Source organism: Strongylocentrotus purpuratus, unplaced genomic scaffold (assembly GCF_000002235.5).
Source record: "Strongylocentrotus purpuratus isolate Spur 01 unplaced genomic scaffold, Spur_5.0 spur5_scaffold_3, whole genome shotgun sequence".
Lineage (NCBI taxonomy): Eukaryota > Metazoa > Echinodermata > Echinoidea > Camarodonta > Strongylocentrotidae > Strongylocentrotus > Strongylocentrotus purpuratus.
Genome location: NW_022145609.1, coordinates 13,641,518 through 13,661,264, shown reverse-complemented (window position 1 = coordinate 13,661,264; position 19,747 = coordinate 13,641,518). Strand labels below are relative to the sequence as shown.

The window sequence follows — 19,747 nt, the reverse complement described above, 5'->3', positions numbered from 1 at the left end:
GTATGGATTTGTTCCAGAATTTGTTTCAGTTGAATATTTTATACTAGGCCTATTTTTTATATCAAAAGATAATATATATAGACATATCTAATGTTTAATGATTTGTGTCATTTGGCATAAAATGTTGGTCAAATTCATAATTTTGGATGTTGCTTATTTTTCTTTCTTTCTTGGCTCTACTGGCATATATTTTTCATATGTAATCCATTAAGCATTGCAGGATATATGGTTTTGTGTTGTTTTTGCAGAGGAATTGTCTCCTTTTGCATGATACTTAACACCTCTAATTCAATAGAAATTGTGTTAGTGTATCCAAATCATGATCATGATTCTATCAATTCTGTTCTTATTTTTCCACCTCAGGCTTCCATCTGAGCGGTACGGTCAGTGAACCCAGCGGTCAACTCTACGAGCCAGAGCAAAAGCATCGGGTATCGATAAGCTTTGATCGCTGCAAGATCACGGCGGTAACGTGCACCTGCGGCAACCGCGACATCTTCTGGTGCCAACATGTGGTGGCGCTCTCACTTCACAGAATACGGCGGGCGCGGGAAGTCCAGCTGCGCTTGCCCATCTCCGAGACGTTACTTCAGATGGATCGGGAACAACTCCAGAAATTTGCTCAGTACCTCATTGCCGCACATCACACAAATGTCCTGCCAACGGCACAGAAACTCGCAGACGAGATCTTGCAGTCAAAGTCAGAAATCAACCAGCTTGCAGGTAACTTAAAAGCTTCTGTTTATACTGATATCATGGCATAGCTTCCATGGCAGAGTTAGGTGTCTTTGTCTGTGGTTGTATTTGGACTGGGAAGGTAAAGTAGGAAGTATCAGAAAGAGAAACAACTTGGTGTCTGGAAACTTCCTGACCAAGATCGCTTTCTACCCTCTATTTCCTCTCTTCAAATCAACAAACAACGTTCCTGTTTGGCTGAAAAAGAGACGACAGTTAAGTGGCTAAGTTTCATTTGCGACAACAGACAATTGGAGATTAGAGATAGACTCCGGCATATTCTCCCATTGAAACCAAAGACTCGGAAACATCTGATACTTTAAAATAATCAAACCAGTGCTCACGGATGTGAACCATATCACGAAGGCCTAGCATATAAGATTCATAGAAAAAGCTACATGCATTGTATATTTTCTTTCCCAATTTTTCCACAAGCTTATGAGGAACTAGTGTAAGTAGTCCATATACATGTATAACCCATATAAAGGTGGATACATCAGTATTACCACTCCCGTTTCCCTTACAAGACCTTGATCTACAAAGCACCCCTGTATGTTTTTGCGGTTAGAGCAGTGTGTTGTAACATCACCGGGATGCATCCAACAGGAGAAGGGGTAAAAGGGCCCACGGAAGATCCCCCAAATCTGCAGGAAATTGCTGGAAATGGCTCGATCAGCTGGCGTGCTCACAGAAGCTCTACTGTTCCGATGACAACGAGGAAGCTCGGTGTAAAAAAATTGACTTTCCCTGCTTTCTGGCGGGGCGGCTTTCAGTTTTCAGTTCCCATCTTCTCTGGGTGATACAGAAAACGACAAGGTCGATCTAAGCCACTGTTCAGAGAATCACAGGTGTAGCGTGTTGATACCTGAAAGGTTGCGTACAGTCAGGAGATTGATTTTGTCATACCCTGATCTAAACTCTTTTTCAGTCATGCCTCTCACCAGATCTAAATATATACGCATTTGGTGACATGTACTGGAACGCATTTGAACTAATGTAGGTCACCTACAGGGGGACTATTTATAGTTATTATTGACTATATGAGAATTGACAGAGTGCCAGGGAATTATTTAATTCCAGCGATTCTAAATATGGGCAGAATTAATGTTGGTTTGGTGGGATCATGTACTTAAATTTGTTTATTTCACTTTTGTAGCCTGAAATAAATTGTCAAATAAACTGTTAAATGGAATTGCCGATCTTTTAATGTAACCAGTACTCAGTGGAGGGGAATTTTTTTTCACATGTCCCTGTAGCTTGATAACAATATTTCTAAAAACCATTCATTCACATTTTAGTTTAGCCTGAAGTTCCCCATGCATTTTGCCATTGAAAGGAATTAAAAGGGGTAAATTGCGACCAATCCCATCTTTTCCTGGAATAAATCACTGTTTCTCGGAAGACCTCATCCCCTTCCTGTTCCTCATTGATTGACCCTTTACCGACACTCGATCTCCCCTTCCTTCCTGTCTCACTTTTACTGTGAGCAAATAAAAATATAGAAATGAAAGCTGAAATCCTGGATATTCTTCTGCCTAGGTCAATGGCCATATCATGGCATTTCAAACAAAAAACAACAGCTCCCTGTCTTGTGCCTTCTAATAAGATTTTTTTTTTTACAGGTATTTCTGAAGAAAAAAATCCTTCACCTATGCTGACCATTGTGCTGCTTATAGAACTAGAACTGGAACGGAAAAAACGTGGACAGAATGAGAATGTAGAAACGAGTGACCCAGTTCAGGCTCACTTTGTTTGGATGTTGGGTAGAGAAAGAGAGAGGGAGAGAGAGAGAGAGAGAGAGGGACAGAGAAAGCTGTTCCGTGTTGCATGTTCGTTCATTGATCTTGGGGAGGATGAATAGCGCGGAGGACTGAATAGAGCAAGGCTACCTTGGCTTTCTCCATGCACCTTCCTCTCATTTTCTTCATTGATCCTCTTCGACTTTGCCGCAATTCTCTCTTTTCACTCCTTATTTAGAGCAGGGTGGATACAACAATGAATATATGAGCGGTATGTTGATATACCCAGTTAAGGAATGCATGATTAAATTATCTTTTTTTTCCAACAATAAAAATTGAGTAAATACGTGCAATACCAATACCTGTATGGTATTATGCATTCTGTTGTTGAGTGCAAAAGTGAACTGGTATGCATGGATGCATATTATTTCCTTCCGAATACACATTGTCCCGAATTCACGAAGGAGGTTTAGATTCAACCCATGGTTTAAAAATTAGCGCATAATAAGCATACCTTCCCGTGTGCACGTCTAATATTGGACACCTGACTTGTGTCATGCTTATTTTAAACCATGGGTTATGTACATCTGAGGGTTTACACCATGGTTTAAATCTAAACCTCCATTGTGAAATCGGGCCATTGTGTGCTTCCTTGAAATTCAGTTATTAGTATGCATTTACTGTAAGAAAAGTTAGTAAATTTTACCCAATATTTTGTATAAGGAAGCATTCATATTTAAGGGGTACATTATTATTCAATATTTGATGAATTTACACACCTTTATGTACATTTTACCAAATATTATGTAAAATATTATCCAGTGCACATATATGCTCCCTTTTGGCCAGTAATGGGTGAAATTTTACCCCACTGTTTTTAGGGTCACCTATTCACTCCTCATGATGAACAGTCGACCCGTATGGAACGTTGAGCCTCAATATCTCTTCACATTCATAACCAGGTTCACCATTCCTTCTCAGGACTCCTCTCACAAAAGAAATCCTCTCATAATTTCTCTGCCTCTATTCATACCATACCAAGTTGTACACCGTTAGGACGAAACCAAAAGAATACCCTTTTCTCTCTTTTTCTTTTTTCAAACTCAACAGTCCTTTCCAGACTACTCACGTCATGAAACCGCAGAAATATGAATTCAGTGTGTCTAGTGTATGAGTTGCTTGATCTAGGTTTCAATTCCGATACAAACATTTCATGTAGCCCAATCGACAAGTCCTCAGTTTGTTTGTAATAAAATATGCTTTATGTACTGTCTCTAGTTTTAAGTGTTTTGACTTATTGGTATAAGAAGTGATCGAGTTACATTTACAGTTGTATAGTTGGTTTCAATTGTGAATTGTGATACAATTGCTATTCCCTTATCTGAAAGTCTAGTGTTTATTATCTATACAAAATGCATTATCTGTGAACAGTTTCAAGAGTTTCATTTATCATTTATCATTTCCCTATCAGAAAGTTGAATTTTCTATAACATTTGCCCAATCTAAGACTTGACATCAATGTTGCATCTTTGTGCTTGCCCCAGGTGCACCTGACCCGACAGCTGGAGCCAGTATAGATGACGATAGCTGCTGGCATCTCGACGAAGAGCAAGTCCAAGAGCAGGTCAAACTCTATCTTCAGCAGGGAAGCTACTATGACTCGGGGAAACAACTTAACTCATTATTTGCCAAGGTGAGAAATTTCAACAAGTTTAACGCCCAAATTCACTACTTATAGCTACTTGCGCCCTCTATGTAGCAAACAATGCCTAATCGGTGACCATTGGTCCCCCATGATCCCCTTTTAAACAAAATTTCTCATAGAGAAACTGCATGGAAGATATTCAGGATTTTTGGCCACTTTTTGTTTGGAATGATCTTCAAAGTTACTGGGGGTATAAGAAAACGATTCTTTTGTTGAAGATGTCATCTTTATCCTTGTCCTCATGGAGAGTCTTACAAGGAGGTTGTGGTAGATGAAGAAAGGGGTGTCGTACAATTTATGACTTTTCTATATTTAATCAAATTATCTGTAAAATAGTTCTTTATACTTTAACTGAGCACACTTGTTTATAAGGTGAAAGATATTGATGGTTTTATTGGTTGAGCTTCATTTGGGTTTCATTCAATCTTTTCCCGAATAGGTACGAGAAATGTTACGGGTTCGAGACTCCAACGGAGCACGTATGTTGACGTTAATCACAGAACAGTTCATGGTGGATCCTAGGTTACAACTATGGAGGCAACAAGGGACACCAATGACAGACAAACACAGACAACTCTGGGACCAACTAGGTAAGCTTTCCAGAGGTTTAATACCAAACATGTGCTCGAGTGACAACTGCTCTGGGCTTTATTTTGTCAAAGGTGTATGCTTAGGGTTAGGGTTAGGGTTAGTGTTGCAATTAGTGTGTAAGCATATTCTAATGTGATACTTGTACACAATTCCTTGAAGTCTTGAGCTGAGCCAGACTGGTCGTGTCAAGAGTAGCTAAGGTAAAGTGCATCCGGACTGCAGTCTCCATAAAGTCTCCTACAGTAGCTCGGCCTCTACGATGCGTTACAACTGACAACGGTTTGTGCCTGCGAACAAGTTTGCAATGGGGTTTTAGGTTAGGTTTTTTATTTTTTTATTTTTTTATTATTATTATTATTTTTTTTTTTTGGGGGGGGGGGGGTTAGGGTAAGGCATAGTGTTGGGTTCAGAGTTGAAGACTGAGGTTTTATTTCATGTAGGGAAGTGAATTTAGGGCAATCTTTGCTGGAGCATATTTTGAACACCTTTTAGATAGTGTCTGTTCAGAGGCGTGTTGACTCTTTGTAAAATGCACAATTGTGTGTGCTTGCTTCAACAAATCACCCTCTCGATTGAAACCCTAATATGTTAGTCGTGCGCCAAAGTTGTTTTATTTTTAGGTTTGTACTATCTCCAAGAATAGGCTGTATTTTGTTGTAAGCTTTCACAAAATATCACGATGACAATTCCCAGTTTTACTTAATATAGAAATATGCAGCATGAACAGAGCTGATATGAACGAGAGTATAGTTCTTCCTTCAAACCCAATATAGAGAACTCTTTAAGTAAGGATTGGAAGTTGTTGCTTTAGTCTTTAAAAATAGAATGATACTATACATGATGAATAGAGGAAGTCCTATGAGATTGGAGTCTGAAAAAGATGATCGCACCAGATCATCTAAGAGGCATTAATAAAGGGCCACATGCATGTCGACGTAACCAGACTGCATACTGCAAGTTGTAGAGACATAAAAATACCAACTCGGTCCAAGTCTTTGACCTGTCAATATCTGATGCTAATAGTGTTGGAATATGGACTTCCTTGGAGGATGAAAAGATTCAATTTCTGAATTCTTGGCTGCAACTTTTGAGCCAAATATGAGGGCCGGTAGTAGAGTCTATGAGGCATGACGGAGCAATTTGTTTGACGGGGATCATCAGCATTTCATTTCCATTGTTTCCATTCGCTTGTCAAATGACATCTTTCCATGCTAGTCTAAAAATCTTGAGCGCTACCCAATATGTTTTAGATTTACTAAACTCTTTTGAATAGCCTGATCTTCTTGTTCGAGAATGCCTGCAGTAAGATTATGCAACAGATGCGTATCGTCATTTTTTCTTCTAAACTGATATTTTTCCTGTAGTACTGTATATATTAAATAAAGAATAAAAAAGATGGCACAGTTCTTTCACTATGATTTTGTTAGGCTTCATCTAGGGTTACCCTTTAACTCTATATGAGTAGCCTTCTCCTATAGGTACACTAACAGGTACTAGCAAATAAACATGTTCATTGTGAAGTCTACAGTATATATACTGTTAGTTGTTCAGTAAGCATACTTTAGATTTGAAGTGTTCTCAAGATCCATGTTATTCTCTAAGGCACACTGAGAGAAATGGTTAGGAGTTAAGAGTGCATCAGGAAGGATATTTCATATTCAGTGCTTGACAAAGTTACAGACTAGTGCAGTTGCAGTGATATTGATTTGAAGTAATATTGTGAGGGCTGTAACTCCACAGGGTTTCCCAGTTGTGGACATCAGTATGTGACACATGGAACAGTGTCGCCTGTTACTTGGAAACAGGGGGAGACACGTTTGGCCTGAATTCCCACAATGACAAGGCATCGGGACTCTCTTGTCCGCTTCCGTAACCTCCCCCTTTTTCCTGACCGCCAATCTTACATATGATTCAGACGGACAGAGAGAGAGAAGGGGAATGACAAATCCAAAGTACGTTCACCCTGTTAAGACTTGCCACAAACCAGAGGAAAGAAAAAGAGAGTTGATTAAGACTTAATTAGCAGGGACTAATCAAAGGTGATGGCTCTAGGCCTAATCACCTTCTCATCGCGTAGGTAGGGTGCTCCGTTGGCGGACTCCTAGCTGGCATGTAGTGGGAGGGCGCCAGATTGCGATTCTTTTCCTGCTTCTTATCAGGCTAGAGGGGAAAGGAGAGAGAGAGAGAGAGAGAAAACCTGTGAATCACTATTTGAGGGAGTTTGGAATGGGAAGTAAGGGCGAAAGGAGTGTGAGATTGTAGAAATAAGTCCACAAGGTCTTGAATAGAGAGAATTAGAACCAAAGCATCCCTGATTCTAATTAGACTAGCCCCAGCCGCGGAAAGACACTATGGAAATACCCATGGTGCGTGCCCCATGGCAGATAGGAGGAGAGATGATAGGCTTTGCAGGGGGAGAATGGCGAGTAATCAGATTTTGGCACAAAGCTCCAAATCGTATTGTCTGAGTGTATGGGGAAAGGATGTGTGGCGATTAGGGGCTGTGCTCATATGGCTCTTTTGGCAAGGATATTTTTGGTCAGGATGGTTTGTATTTCTGTTAGGAGATGAAATCAGGCTGCGCCCATGGTTAGATAACACTCTTGTTTTATCACACTTTTCCTGTGAGCCCTCACACTTACTGAACTCTTGCTTTAGTCAAGATTTCCACAGGAGATGAATAGTAAGATAGAATTAGTTTCATGCTATTTTGAATCTTAATGTATCCTGATGATGTGTCCATCCCCAAAATATAGGTCATGTGTGTCCCAGAAACTAAGTTTTTTAAGGAAATTTTAAGTGATTGGATACAAGTTTATTTTGGTGTGATCCACACTTTCCGTATACTCAAGCATGTGTTATCTTGGGTGTAATATTCACAGGAATAATTAATATATTTATATTTTGAAAATTTGGTTAAAGTAATGATCGCAAATCACAAACAATGTATGTTTGGTTACATATTGGGATGATTTTTATTGTATTCAAATTGATTCAATTTGTGTATGGGTGATTCAGCTTTGTATTGAAACAAGGTCTTCTATGCAGAAATGAAATAGTTTGTGAGCAGGAATTGGCCTGAGTTTGATGTAGGAGAAAGGAAATGCCTGCGTGTGTTTAGGTTGTGACACATGAGCACACGTGGGTAGCTTGCTTGCCGGCTAGATCTCTCTCTCTCCCACAACGCGAGGCTGCAAACTAAGGAAGTTGGTCATTGCATGACGTGATAGCCAAGTGTATTTTTGTCTGGCTCGAATTTTTCTGGCCAGCATCCCTCCTCGTTGAAGCGCTATAACACAAGCCAGGCCAGAACACGGAGCCCTTAATCTCGACCTGCCATCGGATCTGCGGAGCCCTTGCGAGTCATCGCCGTACCTTAAGCCAATTTGCTCCCCACGATCCCTTCTTCGTTAGGAAGACCGTGAAGGAGAGTGAAAGAGACGAGCGCCGCGGGATCATGCAATCAAGCAGTGGTTTCCTGACTGGCCTCTGTCGTTTGTTGCATATGATGGGCAGTGGCTTACCCCTGCACAGCCCCTCTCCACAGCCCCTCTCCACAGCCCCTCTCCCTCTGCATAACCCACTCCCTTGCCTCTTTGCTCATCATTTCTTGATGGATAGTGAGTCTCCCATCCTATTGTGTTGACCTTTCTGTCTATTACGGAGCCTTTACAAATGGCAAGAAATGCCAGATTTCTTGTGCGCAGTTGACCTACGGGGAAATTGTATTAGAAGCAGAGTTCTCTACAGTCATGGCTCTGTAATACTGGACTTACAAGCCGATATCCCTCTCTATGAACTGTGCCAGAATAAGTACTGTATAGCCCCACACCCTTATATTCATGTGTGGCACAAAACTATACTTTGTATGTTTGTGTATGTTCATGAATACACTGACACATAATTGTGTACATGACATTAACACATTGACACTTTTATCCATGAAATAAATCTTTCCCTGTCTGGATAATTTATTAATAATGTGTGTCGATATTTCAGTGGCCTGGATATCAATTATAAACTAATCAAAGTGAAAAATACTTATCTTGTCCTACATTTCTTAAAGCTAAACATTGCATTATTCTTCCACCAGGTACAGGTGTCCAAAATACCGTACAAATCAAATAGAGTATAAAAAAATGTAAAATCTGTTTGCGTAATACGGTGAAGCTCTTTTCTTAGATGCCAGGAAATTACCTGTAACATACAGCAAACATGTACATTCAAAATAATGCAGTTTAAATATACCTTACCCATAGCTACACTCCATTATTACGGTACAAGTGTATACGTTATATATTTTATTAAAATTTTGGAGAAAGAAATCTCTGCTTCACCCCACAAAGAAATTAGTAAGATATTCCCCTAGCAGTTGTCTTTTCTTTTTATCACTGGCACGTGATTAATCTATTTCGCAAGAGCATAAATTACTGAAGAGGGAGGAGAGAGAGAGAGAGAGAGAGAGAGAGAGAGAGAGAGATAGTGGCCCTCTTCTCTTGTCTCTTCCTAGCAATGCTCGTCGTTACAGAAGAGGGATGAGTAAGAGAGGATTGTGGGAAGTCTCCTGCGTAATCCATGAGGAGGTGCTGCTTTATGGGGGAAGACAAGTGTCGGGTGAGGAAGCAGGCTCGAGTAGTACGCTCTTCAGCTACAACTCACATACAGACAGACAGCTAGCTACAGGCTTCAGGCCATTGCGCTAATGCATGTAGTCCCGCGCAAGCCTTTGCGTGTAATGCATTGAAATTATTATAGATGGGGGTCTCCTTGACATGACAGAAGAAACCTTCCGAAGGAACGTCTGTTCTGAGCTCTCGAGATCCTGGAGATTAGAGATCTATTGTTCTTCAAAATATTCTTAAAGTTGTTCAATGACATACAAGGGAATATTGATTTTCTGAGTATCATGAGAATCATCGCCTTGAAGAAATAGACGTGTAACTTCTGACTCTTTGTCGTTCAATAAGCTATAATGATGATTAGTTTTCAGTTTTGGGGGGATGTACATTAGAAGAATAATATGGAGGATTTTGCTTTGTTTGGTAGGGTGACTATGGGTATTTGCTTGAATAGTAACTAGTACACATTTAAATTGATTTTGATCAGTCCCAATGTGTATGTTCTTCATCAGTCAATCCAATGGAAAATCTGTCCAACAATTTATTGGCAAGAACTGATGCGCATGAAGAGCGGCAGAGCCCCTTACTGATGCCTCCTCCTCCTCTGCCAAGCAAGCCTGCTGTTTCTACTTCACTTGGGAGGGAAAGGGGAGAACTTCATCAAAACGAGAAACGTGTGTTTATTAGCAGAAGAATCAGCTGTCGTGGCGGCACAGTTGGAGTTGCTTGGCATGCATCAGCGTCGCCTGCCTGCAAGCCTGCAAGCCCTGGTGGCAAGGATCGAATCATGCTCGCTGCTTTTCATCCCCCCTTGCCGATTTCCTCTTGTGCATTCGGGCTTTGGTCGGTGGTACGCCCTCTTGTGAGCTCCTACTTCCATGCATTTCCGTGCCATCTTGGTGACAAGGGGACCCGGATGCAGGGGTACTGATCGAGGCAGGATTGAGACGTTCCATTATCAGAAGAATCAGAAAGATACAAGGAGGTGGCTTCTTCATAGAGCATCTACTTTTCATTTGATAATATGTGCTTTGACACCTCTATTAGACTCTACTTACATTGTCTGTGAGTCTTTGTATGTTACTCTAGAATTGATTTCTGGTAGCAAGTGAATGAAATATCTTTCACTCAAAACTGTCTAATAAAAACAATTATTGATAAAATTCTATCATTTACATTTTTAAAGGGCTCTGGAATTAATATCTTGTCTATCACAATGGAAGGAGATCAATATTTAATCTTTTAAATCACAGAATATGTTGATAAAATACTGGTAAGAGAAAATTTGGTTCATTTGAGTAGAGAGGCCTTTTTTTAAAGACGTACTGTATGTATGTTACCCAAATCTGCAAGAGTTATGTGATAAGATTAATAAAATTATCAAAATTCTTGTCCAATTATATTTTTTTTCTTTAGAAAGATTTAATTGAGCTCACACACTTCCTCACTGCCACCAACCCCACCCCAGTCATAAACCACACAACATGAATGGTTTGACACATGACTAAGGTATTCAACTCTAATCCACCCTCCTGAACACCCCTCCCTTCCCTCTTCCTTTCACACTTACCCCTGGCCCCATTCACACCAGGACCTCTTCCTTTTCCTTCAATCGATCAATTTATCTTAACTGTGAACAGGAACTATGATAACATTCCCATTTCACATTTAGACATCTTGAACGTATCCTAACTTGTCTTAGTGACCATCTACTGTATACATAACCACTTGTCTATCGTGGTCATCTATTTTAATATCTTCTTTAATGTTAAAATAGGTCATCTAGAAAGAAAGGTGGTCTTGATACTGCCTGTATACAGTGGTGACTGTAAATGTTTTCCCTATGTGCCCTGTATAGACATGTTTCACAAGGTGTTAATCCATTCATATTTATAAGTAATGGTATGCATTTGTTTGGCAAGTGCTGTCTATGTAGAACTTTCATTCTGAGGTGCACACAGAAAAATAGAGGTATTTAAACCAAGAGTCTAATGGGTGCTGTATTCTCTTGTCAAGCATTGATCACAAGATGAATGTTCAACTTAGACTTGAAACTTTCTAGTTGTATTGAAGTTCCAAAGCTCCAAAGGTATTTCCCCCACAAAACGGTAACCAAGGAATTCCCTGGTCTAACCTACTCTTATCAAAGTCCCCCTCATTACAAAGACTGTTCTTGTTTCCTTGAGTCTTGAGAGGTCTTTGTAGGTTAAAATGTTTTCGGAAGCATGTCAAGCATCAGAGCGGCATTGAATTTTCATGTTCCTTTCAGTGGTCTTTCTTGACAGTTTGAACTGTACATAGTAGCGCTAAAACGTAATGTGATTCGCTGAATGGATGATACTTCCTGTGAGTCTTCAAGTCTCTGTGAGTGGCCTTTCTAGACAGGCTGCATGAACTCTTCTTGGTAGCACATTAACCATTGTAACATGATTCACAAAGCGGATGATGGGTCCCTTGAACCCTTGATAGGATTGGAAGGACCCCTCCCATGTTAACATGCCCCTTGCACCTCTCACACGTTTTTTTCTTTGTGCGATAATTGCATTGCCTGTTGGAGGCAGCTGTGGCCCCAGTTGTTGCTCATTGGTTTAATGAACAAACGATCAACAGCGCCACTTGTCACTTCAAGCTGTCGACTGGAATCAGGGGTTGTGCCCCGATTAGGATGATACAGTTCCTTCCTGTCTTCCTTTTGCTTTCTTCTTTTTTGTTCTACTGAAGTACGAAACCCGCAACCTAAACAGATCACAGCTTCTCAGAAACTTGCTCCCTAAAGAGACAGAGACAGAGACAAAGATCATCATTCTCAGCCTCTGACTTGCCCAATTGTGCATTGAGACTGCAGAAGTTTATTTTAAATTGGTCTTGTTTGATCCATATGATCATGAAATGGGCACGTTATAAACTGTGTTGAAAGTTATGTGCACTGCATACAAATGTTTAAATAGGACTACACACACACACACACATATACACCTGTAAGTGGCATGGAAGTGTTGTACAAGTTTTCCAGCAATTTCCCGTCATACTGGTATTTTCAATTTGAGGGGTTTTGACTACATGTAGCAATACCTCTCAGGAGACACTTTCTTCTTTTGTAGTCAACAAACTGCCGCAAGAAGAACGGCAAAGCTCAGCATCATCTTCCATCTTTACCATAACTCAAACTTCTCTTTAACCTAATGTTGGTGATGTGCTCCAGATAGCATCACATGGCTTTGATTCGAGGCTGTCTGTCCATCAGTCAGCCATCCAAGCTGTAATTGCTTCAGCTATGTTTTATATTCAATCAAGGCACGAAAGGAGTGAGGACTTCATTACAATAGAGGTTACTTGTTCACTAAATCATGTACACATGCAGGCTATCTCAAGCAATTACGACGGATGGATTCACAATTTAGCGTTTATATTTCAACATTCTCTGCTATGACACAGTGTGCAGGGCCATACTTTGGATTTAATGTCATCCCTAAAGCTGCCAAACTTTACAAATGGAATATTTTTTCTGTCCATAGCCAAAAGAGTATTCAAAACTGTTATCATTGAACGCCCTTGTAGCTCCGAACAGACATTCTAGTAAGATTTAGAATTCTCAGTTAATCCCACTGTTTATATCTCATGCTCAATTCAACAAAAAAAAAAGCATTTTAAGTCAGATTGAACTTGAAAGTTCTTTTCCTATGTTTAGAGTCAACTGAGCTTTCACTATATGCTAAGGTATAGGATTTAACGCCATTCTGCTTCCAAACAGAAGATTTATAAGATTTTATTTTTTGCCAAAGATCAAGATTTAATTAACCTCATCCAATTCTCTCTTATGCAATTCAATTAACCCAATGTGATTAAACCTTTCCATGTGTCCAAACACTCCCTGATAACTGACGGCTAGGTTAACAATACCGGTCTGCTCATCGTCATGTATTAGAAACGACCCACCCCCAATTAACAGGATATGAGATTGAACAACCCTCTTGTTCTCTATGATGTCATAATCGATTAATAACATGAATGCCAGTCAACTATTGTTTCAGTCAGGATTTCTGGCAACATTAGTGACAAAGGATTTAAGATTTTTGCTTAATTAGATTAGGTAATACTATAATATCTGTTAATATATGTCACATATTGGCAAAAGTTTCTACTTCGAGGAATAGAGGCAGAACTCTAACTCTTACATTTTGGTCTTTTGCATTAAGCTAAAGGTTGTAGTTTTACAGTTAGACCGCTAAGGATCGATGGCTGTTATAGATAGGATCCCTGTGACAGGTTTGAATGGTTACAGTTACATTAAACCGAATGCTCAACTACTTTGAAGAATGAGCAGAATAAAGTAATACATCACCTGTTTGGAGCAAGAAGGGCTTTAATTCAGTTATTTTATTACACAGAGTTAACGCCCTTCTGGCTCTGAATTCACAGACGATATTTAAACATCAGATAATGGATAGCACATATCGGACACAAAAGGGTCCAGAATGGAGCAAGTGAACTCCAACACCTGTGTACATGCTAATGGCAAATGGTATTGACAACTAGCAACAATTAACGGATCAATATACAATTTGCATTTTTGGACATAGATTGATACTAAAATTGAGCCCTGCTGTATGTTGAGTTTTAGTGCTATACTGTTAATCATAATGTATTCATTCTTTATATAATTTACTCTTCTACCAAAGTAAATACAAATAGCCTTCTTCCTCAGTCCTTACTCACATTAATTTACTTTATATTTCATTGTATATATGTATCATCTTTATTCAGCGTAATAATCAAAGAAGTATAAACATTTGAACCCACGTCCATGACACAATGTAGTATACAATACACAACTGTGTCACTGGCAGAGTCTGGAATGAGTTTAGCTTCATTTGAACATATGGGCCTATAGTTGATCCTATTATTATTCATAAATTTTAACCCTCATATGTTTTACTCTGTAGAATATTAGGATCATCCTCTGTATTAAGTTGCCATATGTGTGTGTTATATGCATGAAGCTGATACATAATTAGTAACATCCTATGATTAATACATGGAGAATTTTAATGAAATCTGCAAATCTGTTCTTAATGACTTGAACAAATTATTACATCAATTACTCTGCCATTTGTGCCCTGGTATCGTGCTTGCGAATCACCCTGCGTTGCACCAAATTATGTGACATTTCCTCCAACCTACTGAGAATGTACATGACTTTCAGTCATTTCAGATTGGGTCTTTTCTAGCTTAGAGTCTCTCTCTCTTTTTCTCTCTCTTTCTCTCTCTCTCTTTCTCTATCTCTCTCTTTCTATCTCTCTTTCTCTCTCCCTTTCTCTTTCCCTCTCCTTTCCCTTTCTCTCTCCCATTCTCTCTCCCTTTCTCTCTCCCGTTCTCTCTCTCTCTCCCACTTTCTTGACCCGTTTATTCCTTCTCTCTCCCTCTCTTTCTTCTTCACCTGTTAACCCCCTTTCCCCCTCCCCATTTCACTGTAATTTTCAGTCACTTTTTGTTTCATTTTCTTTATGCTCTCTCTCTCTCTTCCCTTTTCTGTCCTCGTTATTATTTCTTGTCTCTTTCTGTATCTTCCATTCTTCCCTTTCACCCTCCACATATTCATCTTCTTTTCACTGTTCTTTCTCCTACTTTAAGTGTAAGTTGTGTCCCACCCCCTCCTTCCTCCATTTGTCTAAAGCAATAATCAAGTACCGAGTTTTCATGACACTTACAAGAGGAATGTGGAAGGATTCAATTAGTTTGAGTTTATATATCACAAAGTTGATCTATATTCTGGAGGAGGACACTCTGAGCTGAACAGTCAGGAGCATATATAATCAGCCTTTTTACAAAACCTTCTTGTACTCCAAAGAAGAAACCAACTATATTTATGTAAAATTGAGAACTATGTTGTGATTAATGTTATTTCCAATCAAAGTAGATATGACTAATGGTTGTAAAATATGCTCATCCATTTTTATAAAGACAGCTTTGTTATGATAATTATTGACCACAAATTTTCCCTAAGTACTACAGTATATAGGTTCTTGAAGATACTTAGTAATAACACCCTTCTAATTAATCATTTACAGGTATAAACTTAGTAGAAATTAGTAGAATAAACCTATTGAAAGTATTTTTTAACAGATAAAAGCCGCTGCTTGTCCTTCAAAAGTGAAATACAAGCACTTTAGGGGTACAAAGCTTATTTCGCCATTCTGACCAGCATATTTGATAAAAATAAGTGAATTTCATACCCTGATACTACCCCCACCTTGTCCTATCAGGAGCCATTGGGGTAACCTAATCCATTGACGACTATCGCTCGGTTCGGTCAGCGAGAATTGGTCACTCAGGAGAAGCTGAGTGTCCACATAGATTTTGACCGAATAGGAAGGGGAAAGAGAGTGAAAGATAGAGAGTGAGACTGAGAGAGAGACAGGGGTGGAGAGAGAGAGGGGGATACACAGACAAATAGGGAGAGAGAGGGTGAGAGAGGAAAAACATATGAGAGAGAGAAAGAGACAGAGAGGGAAAGAGAGAGAGAGACAGAGAGAGGGATACACAGTCAAATAGGAAGATAGGGATAGAGAGAAAGAGGGAGGGAGGGGAGAGAGAGAAAGGGGGAGGGGAGAGAGAGAAAGAGGGAGAGGAGAGAGAGAAAGAGTGAGGGAAAGAAAGAGGGAGAGGAGAGAGAGAGAGAGAGAGTTCAAGCGCGTAGCAGTACTTGAGCACTGTCCTTGCTTGCCTTATCTCCCCCAGCATGCGTGCGGCGGTTGATTAAGAGTGCGCGTTCTCAACCAAAGCGGACCATCACCAATAGGCTAGGATTACGCCAGCCTCCTTCATCATCGCAACGGTGCAGATAGCGTGAGAGAGGGAAAGGGGAGAAAGAAAAAAAGGAATAATTTTGTATACGCAGGTACCATTACCTCTGTGCTATTCCCATTGGGAAGACCGAATTTCATATCGATGTGGGTAGTATCATATTCTGATTACGACTATTTTTCTGCTCTCGTTATCTTGCACATCTAGTGAATGCAAACACGTAAATGGAGGTAACATGTACAGTAAGCAGAGACTCGCATGCATTATCTGCCAGAAGCATATGCAAAATGAATTGCATTTTCTCCTTCTGGATGGACATAAAAAGTAATTTTTTGGTCACCATTTTGTTTTCCTTTACTTAGAGATACCTTCGATGACATTTAACCAAAAAAATTTTATTTTGATTTGATCATCATTCTCAATGAAATGATAATATGTGGAAAGAAAATGTACTTTTTTCTCTTATCTTTACAACTATTAAATGATTGGACTTCCTGTGGTTATAATGATTATTAAAATGAACATAACATTCCAGGCACATGGAGATGATTAGTTATTGGAGTTGTCGTCAGAGGTATGTCGAAGTATAGGAAAACAAAATGGTGACCAAATATTACGTTTTATGTCCACCTAGAAGAAGAAAATTACAGATCCTCCAACCACTCCCCAAGACTTCAAATATCAATATTCTGAATTATCGCAAGCTTTTCCTTCTATAAACATTGCAAGTAAATCTCTTTCCAATTACTGCCAATATTCGGCTTGTCATTTATTCATGGGAAAAGATGAAGAAAATGGCGAATTTAAGGAGTGGGCCGTGTCATTTTCCTGACAGATATTTGCTGCGTGACTCAGTCTGTTCATGGTAGAGAGATTAAACGGTCAGTCAGCTACACAGGAGGTAAAAACCCAACCAAATTCAGCCCCGAAAATTGCAAATAATTTTAGAAACAGTTGTCTGAGCAGTAACTGAAGGAGCTGTCACATTTTGTGCAAATTTTTGGGCTGCCGCGGCAACCAGCACTCCAGAATGTCGTCGTTTATCATCTTCCACTCAAATACTCAATCCCCTCTTTCTCCCCTTCTCTTTCTCTCCTTCTCTTTCTCTCTTTCTCTTTCTTACCCTCCTTGTCTCCAAGTGTCTCTCTTTATCTTCGTCTTGCTCTCTCTTCCTCTTTTTCTCTCGTTGAACTCGATCTCTCTGTGTCTCTCCTCTCTTACTTTTTCACCCCTCTCTCTCCCTCTCTCTCTCTCTCTTTCTTTCTGTCTCTGTCCCTCTCTGTCTCTCTCTCTCTCTCTCTCTCTCTCTCTCCGTCTTCCTCTGTTTCTGTCTCTTCATTTATTTTCCTCTGTCTATATTCATTTCAATATGCTTGTCATTCCCCAGACAGAGCAGCATTGGATATGGAGGTCTTGTGATATCCACTTTCTCTCTGCTATTTTCTCACATAGAAACAGCAAGTCTACATAAATCTAACACCACAGGGATAAATGTAAAACAGACATTAATTTCTTGGTTGGGTAATAATGATTTGGACTTCATGCTCATTGCAATTGCAGACTCATTGTTATGCATTGAAAATGTGCCGAGAATGATTAGGGTGAAATTAGAAAGAATAATCATTGAGGTGTATTGTTTGAGAGGGAGGAGCTGGGGAGGAGAGGAGGGGGGAGCGGGGTGAGGAGACATGCTCTCTGTCTTCTCATTTACTGATGCCTTCCTTCAGACTGTCTTTGTTTGTACAGGGATGCTCTCCACCACTGCACACGATACGGGGTGGACAGGAATTTGCATTCATTATACCAAGAAGTCATTGGAAATGGTTGGAAAGCCTGGGAGACTAGACACAGGATCTAGCACCATTTTAAAGCCAGATTATATCTCGACGTCATTTGAATAATGCACCACTTGGTCGCTGCGTCACATCATTGGAATTTGAGCGGGTCCTCTCATTTATCCAAGACGACTGACTTGAAAGGTATCCCCTCCATCGGAAGGTTGTAGCCCTCCCCGCTGACAAGTGGAAACCTCAATATGCGCAGTCCATGTAAGCTACCCCATGCCCTGTTTGTGCATGCATTAGTAGCAAGGCCCTCCCAAAGTTATCATTTGAAACCAAACGCTGTGACCAAATACATCACTCCCAACCTCACCGGTTGTCACACGCGGGGGCATCGATAACGACTGCAGAGAGGGAAATCGCGTCTAACGATAATACGGCGTGCTGCGAAAATGTTGGCTCTGGCCCCCAAAACTCCTCCGGTTACTCGGCGACGTCCAACGCATTTGCAAATAAATGAAAGCGGCTGCGATGCGAGGGTACTTCATTATCGACGGGCAAAGCGTTGCAGCCCGCTTTAATCAGTATGCCTAATAACACTGCTTTGTCACATGGGCTCAAGGCACCCCAAGCATGGGATGACTCTTATCTATCTAGCCTTATCTCAAGAAGTCATACTCATTTTATTTTCATTTTTAATTATACTTGCAACACAGTCACATATTTTAATCATGTTTAAGCCGCATATCTACATGATCGGTAAATCTTATCTAGCTAGACTCATCTCAAAAAGATTAATTTATTGTTGTTTTAATATCCAAACACACACTCCATTGTGGTGTTCACAGATCTCTCTCTCTCTCTCTCTCTCTCTCTCTCTCTCTCTCTCTCTCTCTCTTTGTCTTCCTCGCTGTATGTATATGTCTCTCTCTCTCTCTCTCTGTCAGTCTGTTCCCATATCTCCCACCACTGTGAGGCTAATTCTTCAGCTTTTTTTGGTAATTTGTGCTTGCACAACCCCATAGAAGCATAATACAAGAGCAAATGTCAATTCATGGTACGCCAGTGAGCATTTCATCACAATTGCTTTGTATGCTCCATTACCGTATGTACAATTTCCCCCTAACAAAAGGAAGCATTGTTTATTGGCTCTCTGGCTGAATACGCAAATCAATATTGTATGAATGATTTCTTTAATGAACTGATTTAGGTGAAAACTATATTTTTCAGTGTAAACCTGCATGAATGTGTGATTTGTTTTGTTAGATTGTGTAGATTTCATATTTCAAAAATTACCTGTCATATTCCTTAATCAAAACCACTCTCTAAAGAAATCTCATAATTACTCATTAGAGCAAAAATGTAAAGCTTTTGTTCAATTTCTCCCACAACCGAAGAATCACTATAAACACGACGGACAAAGAAAGCGGACAAAATATACAGTTCCTGAGGTAGATAAAGGAACATCCCTTCACTGCTATTATGTAAAAATGTGTAGAACAGGTGTCACATGCATATTCACCTGTTCTACAGATTTTTACATAATAGCAGTGAAGGGATGTTCCTTTGTCTGCCTGAGGAACTGTATATTTTGTCCGCTTTCTTTGTCAGTCATATTCATAGTGAATACAAGCTTCTCTTTTCCTACACAATTATACATGATAATAATCAAATAGAATACTGTTGATGGACGTTATCAATAAAGCGGCTGGTGTGTGAAGTCTAGCATGCCCGCATGTATATATCTCCCTTGATTAGTGATGCGGGAGTTCT

The 19,747-nt window shown here is 39.9% G+C and overlaps 1 protein-coding gene across 3 annotated transcripts in view; it reads left to right on the top strand.

Moving 5' to 3' along the window:
• The first annotated feature begins 329 nt into the window (after nt 1-329).
• The window catches only part of LOC584142 (zinc finger SWIM domain-containing protein 5), a 45,527-nt gene continuing 26,109 nt past the window's right edge, over nt 330-19,747 (top strand). For 2 of the 3 annotated variants that reach the window (XM_011664847.2, XM_011664846.2), the window contains exons 1-3: nt 330-723; nt 4,019-4,167; nt 4,619-4,769. In XM_011664847.2, the coding sequence (XP_011663149.1) occupies nt 594-723; nt 4,019-4,167; nt 4,619-4,769 (430 nt within the window). In that variant the 5' untranslated portion in view covers nt 330-593. The remainder of the gene's footprint in view (nt 724-4,018; nt 4,168-4,618; nt 4,770-19,747) is intronic. The other variant, XM_784020.5, reaches the window with a different exon arrangement.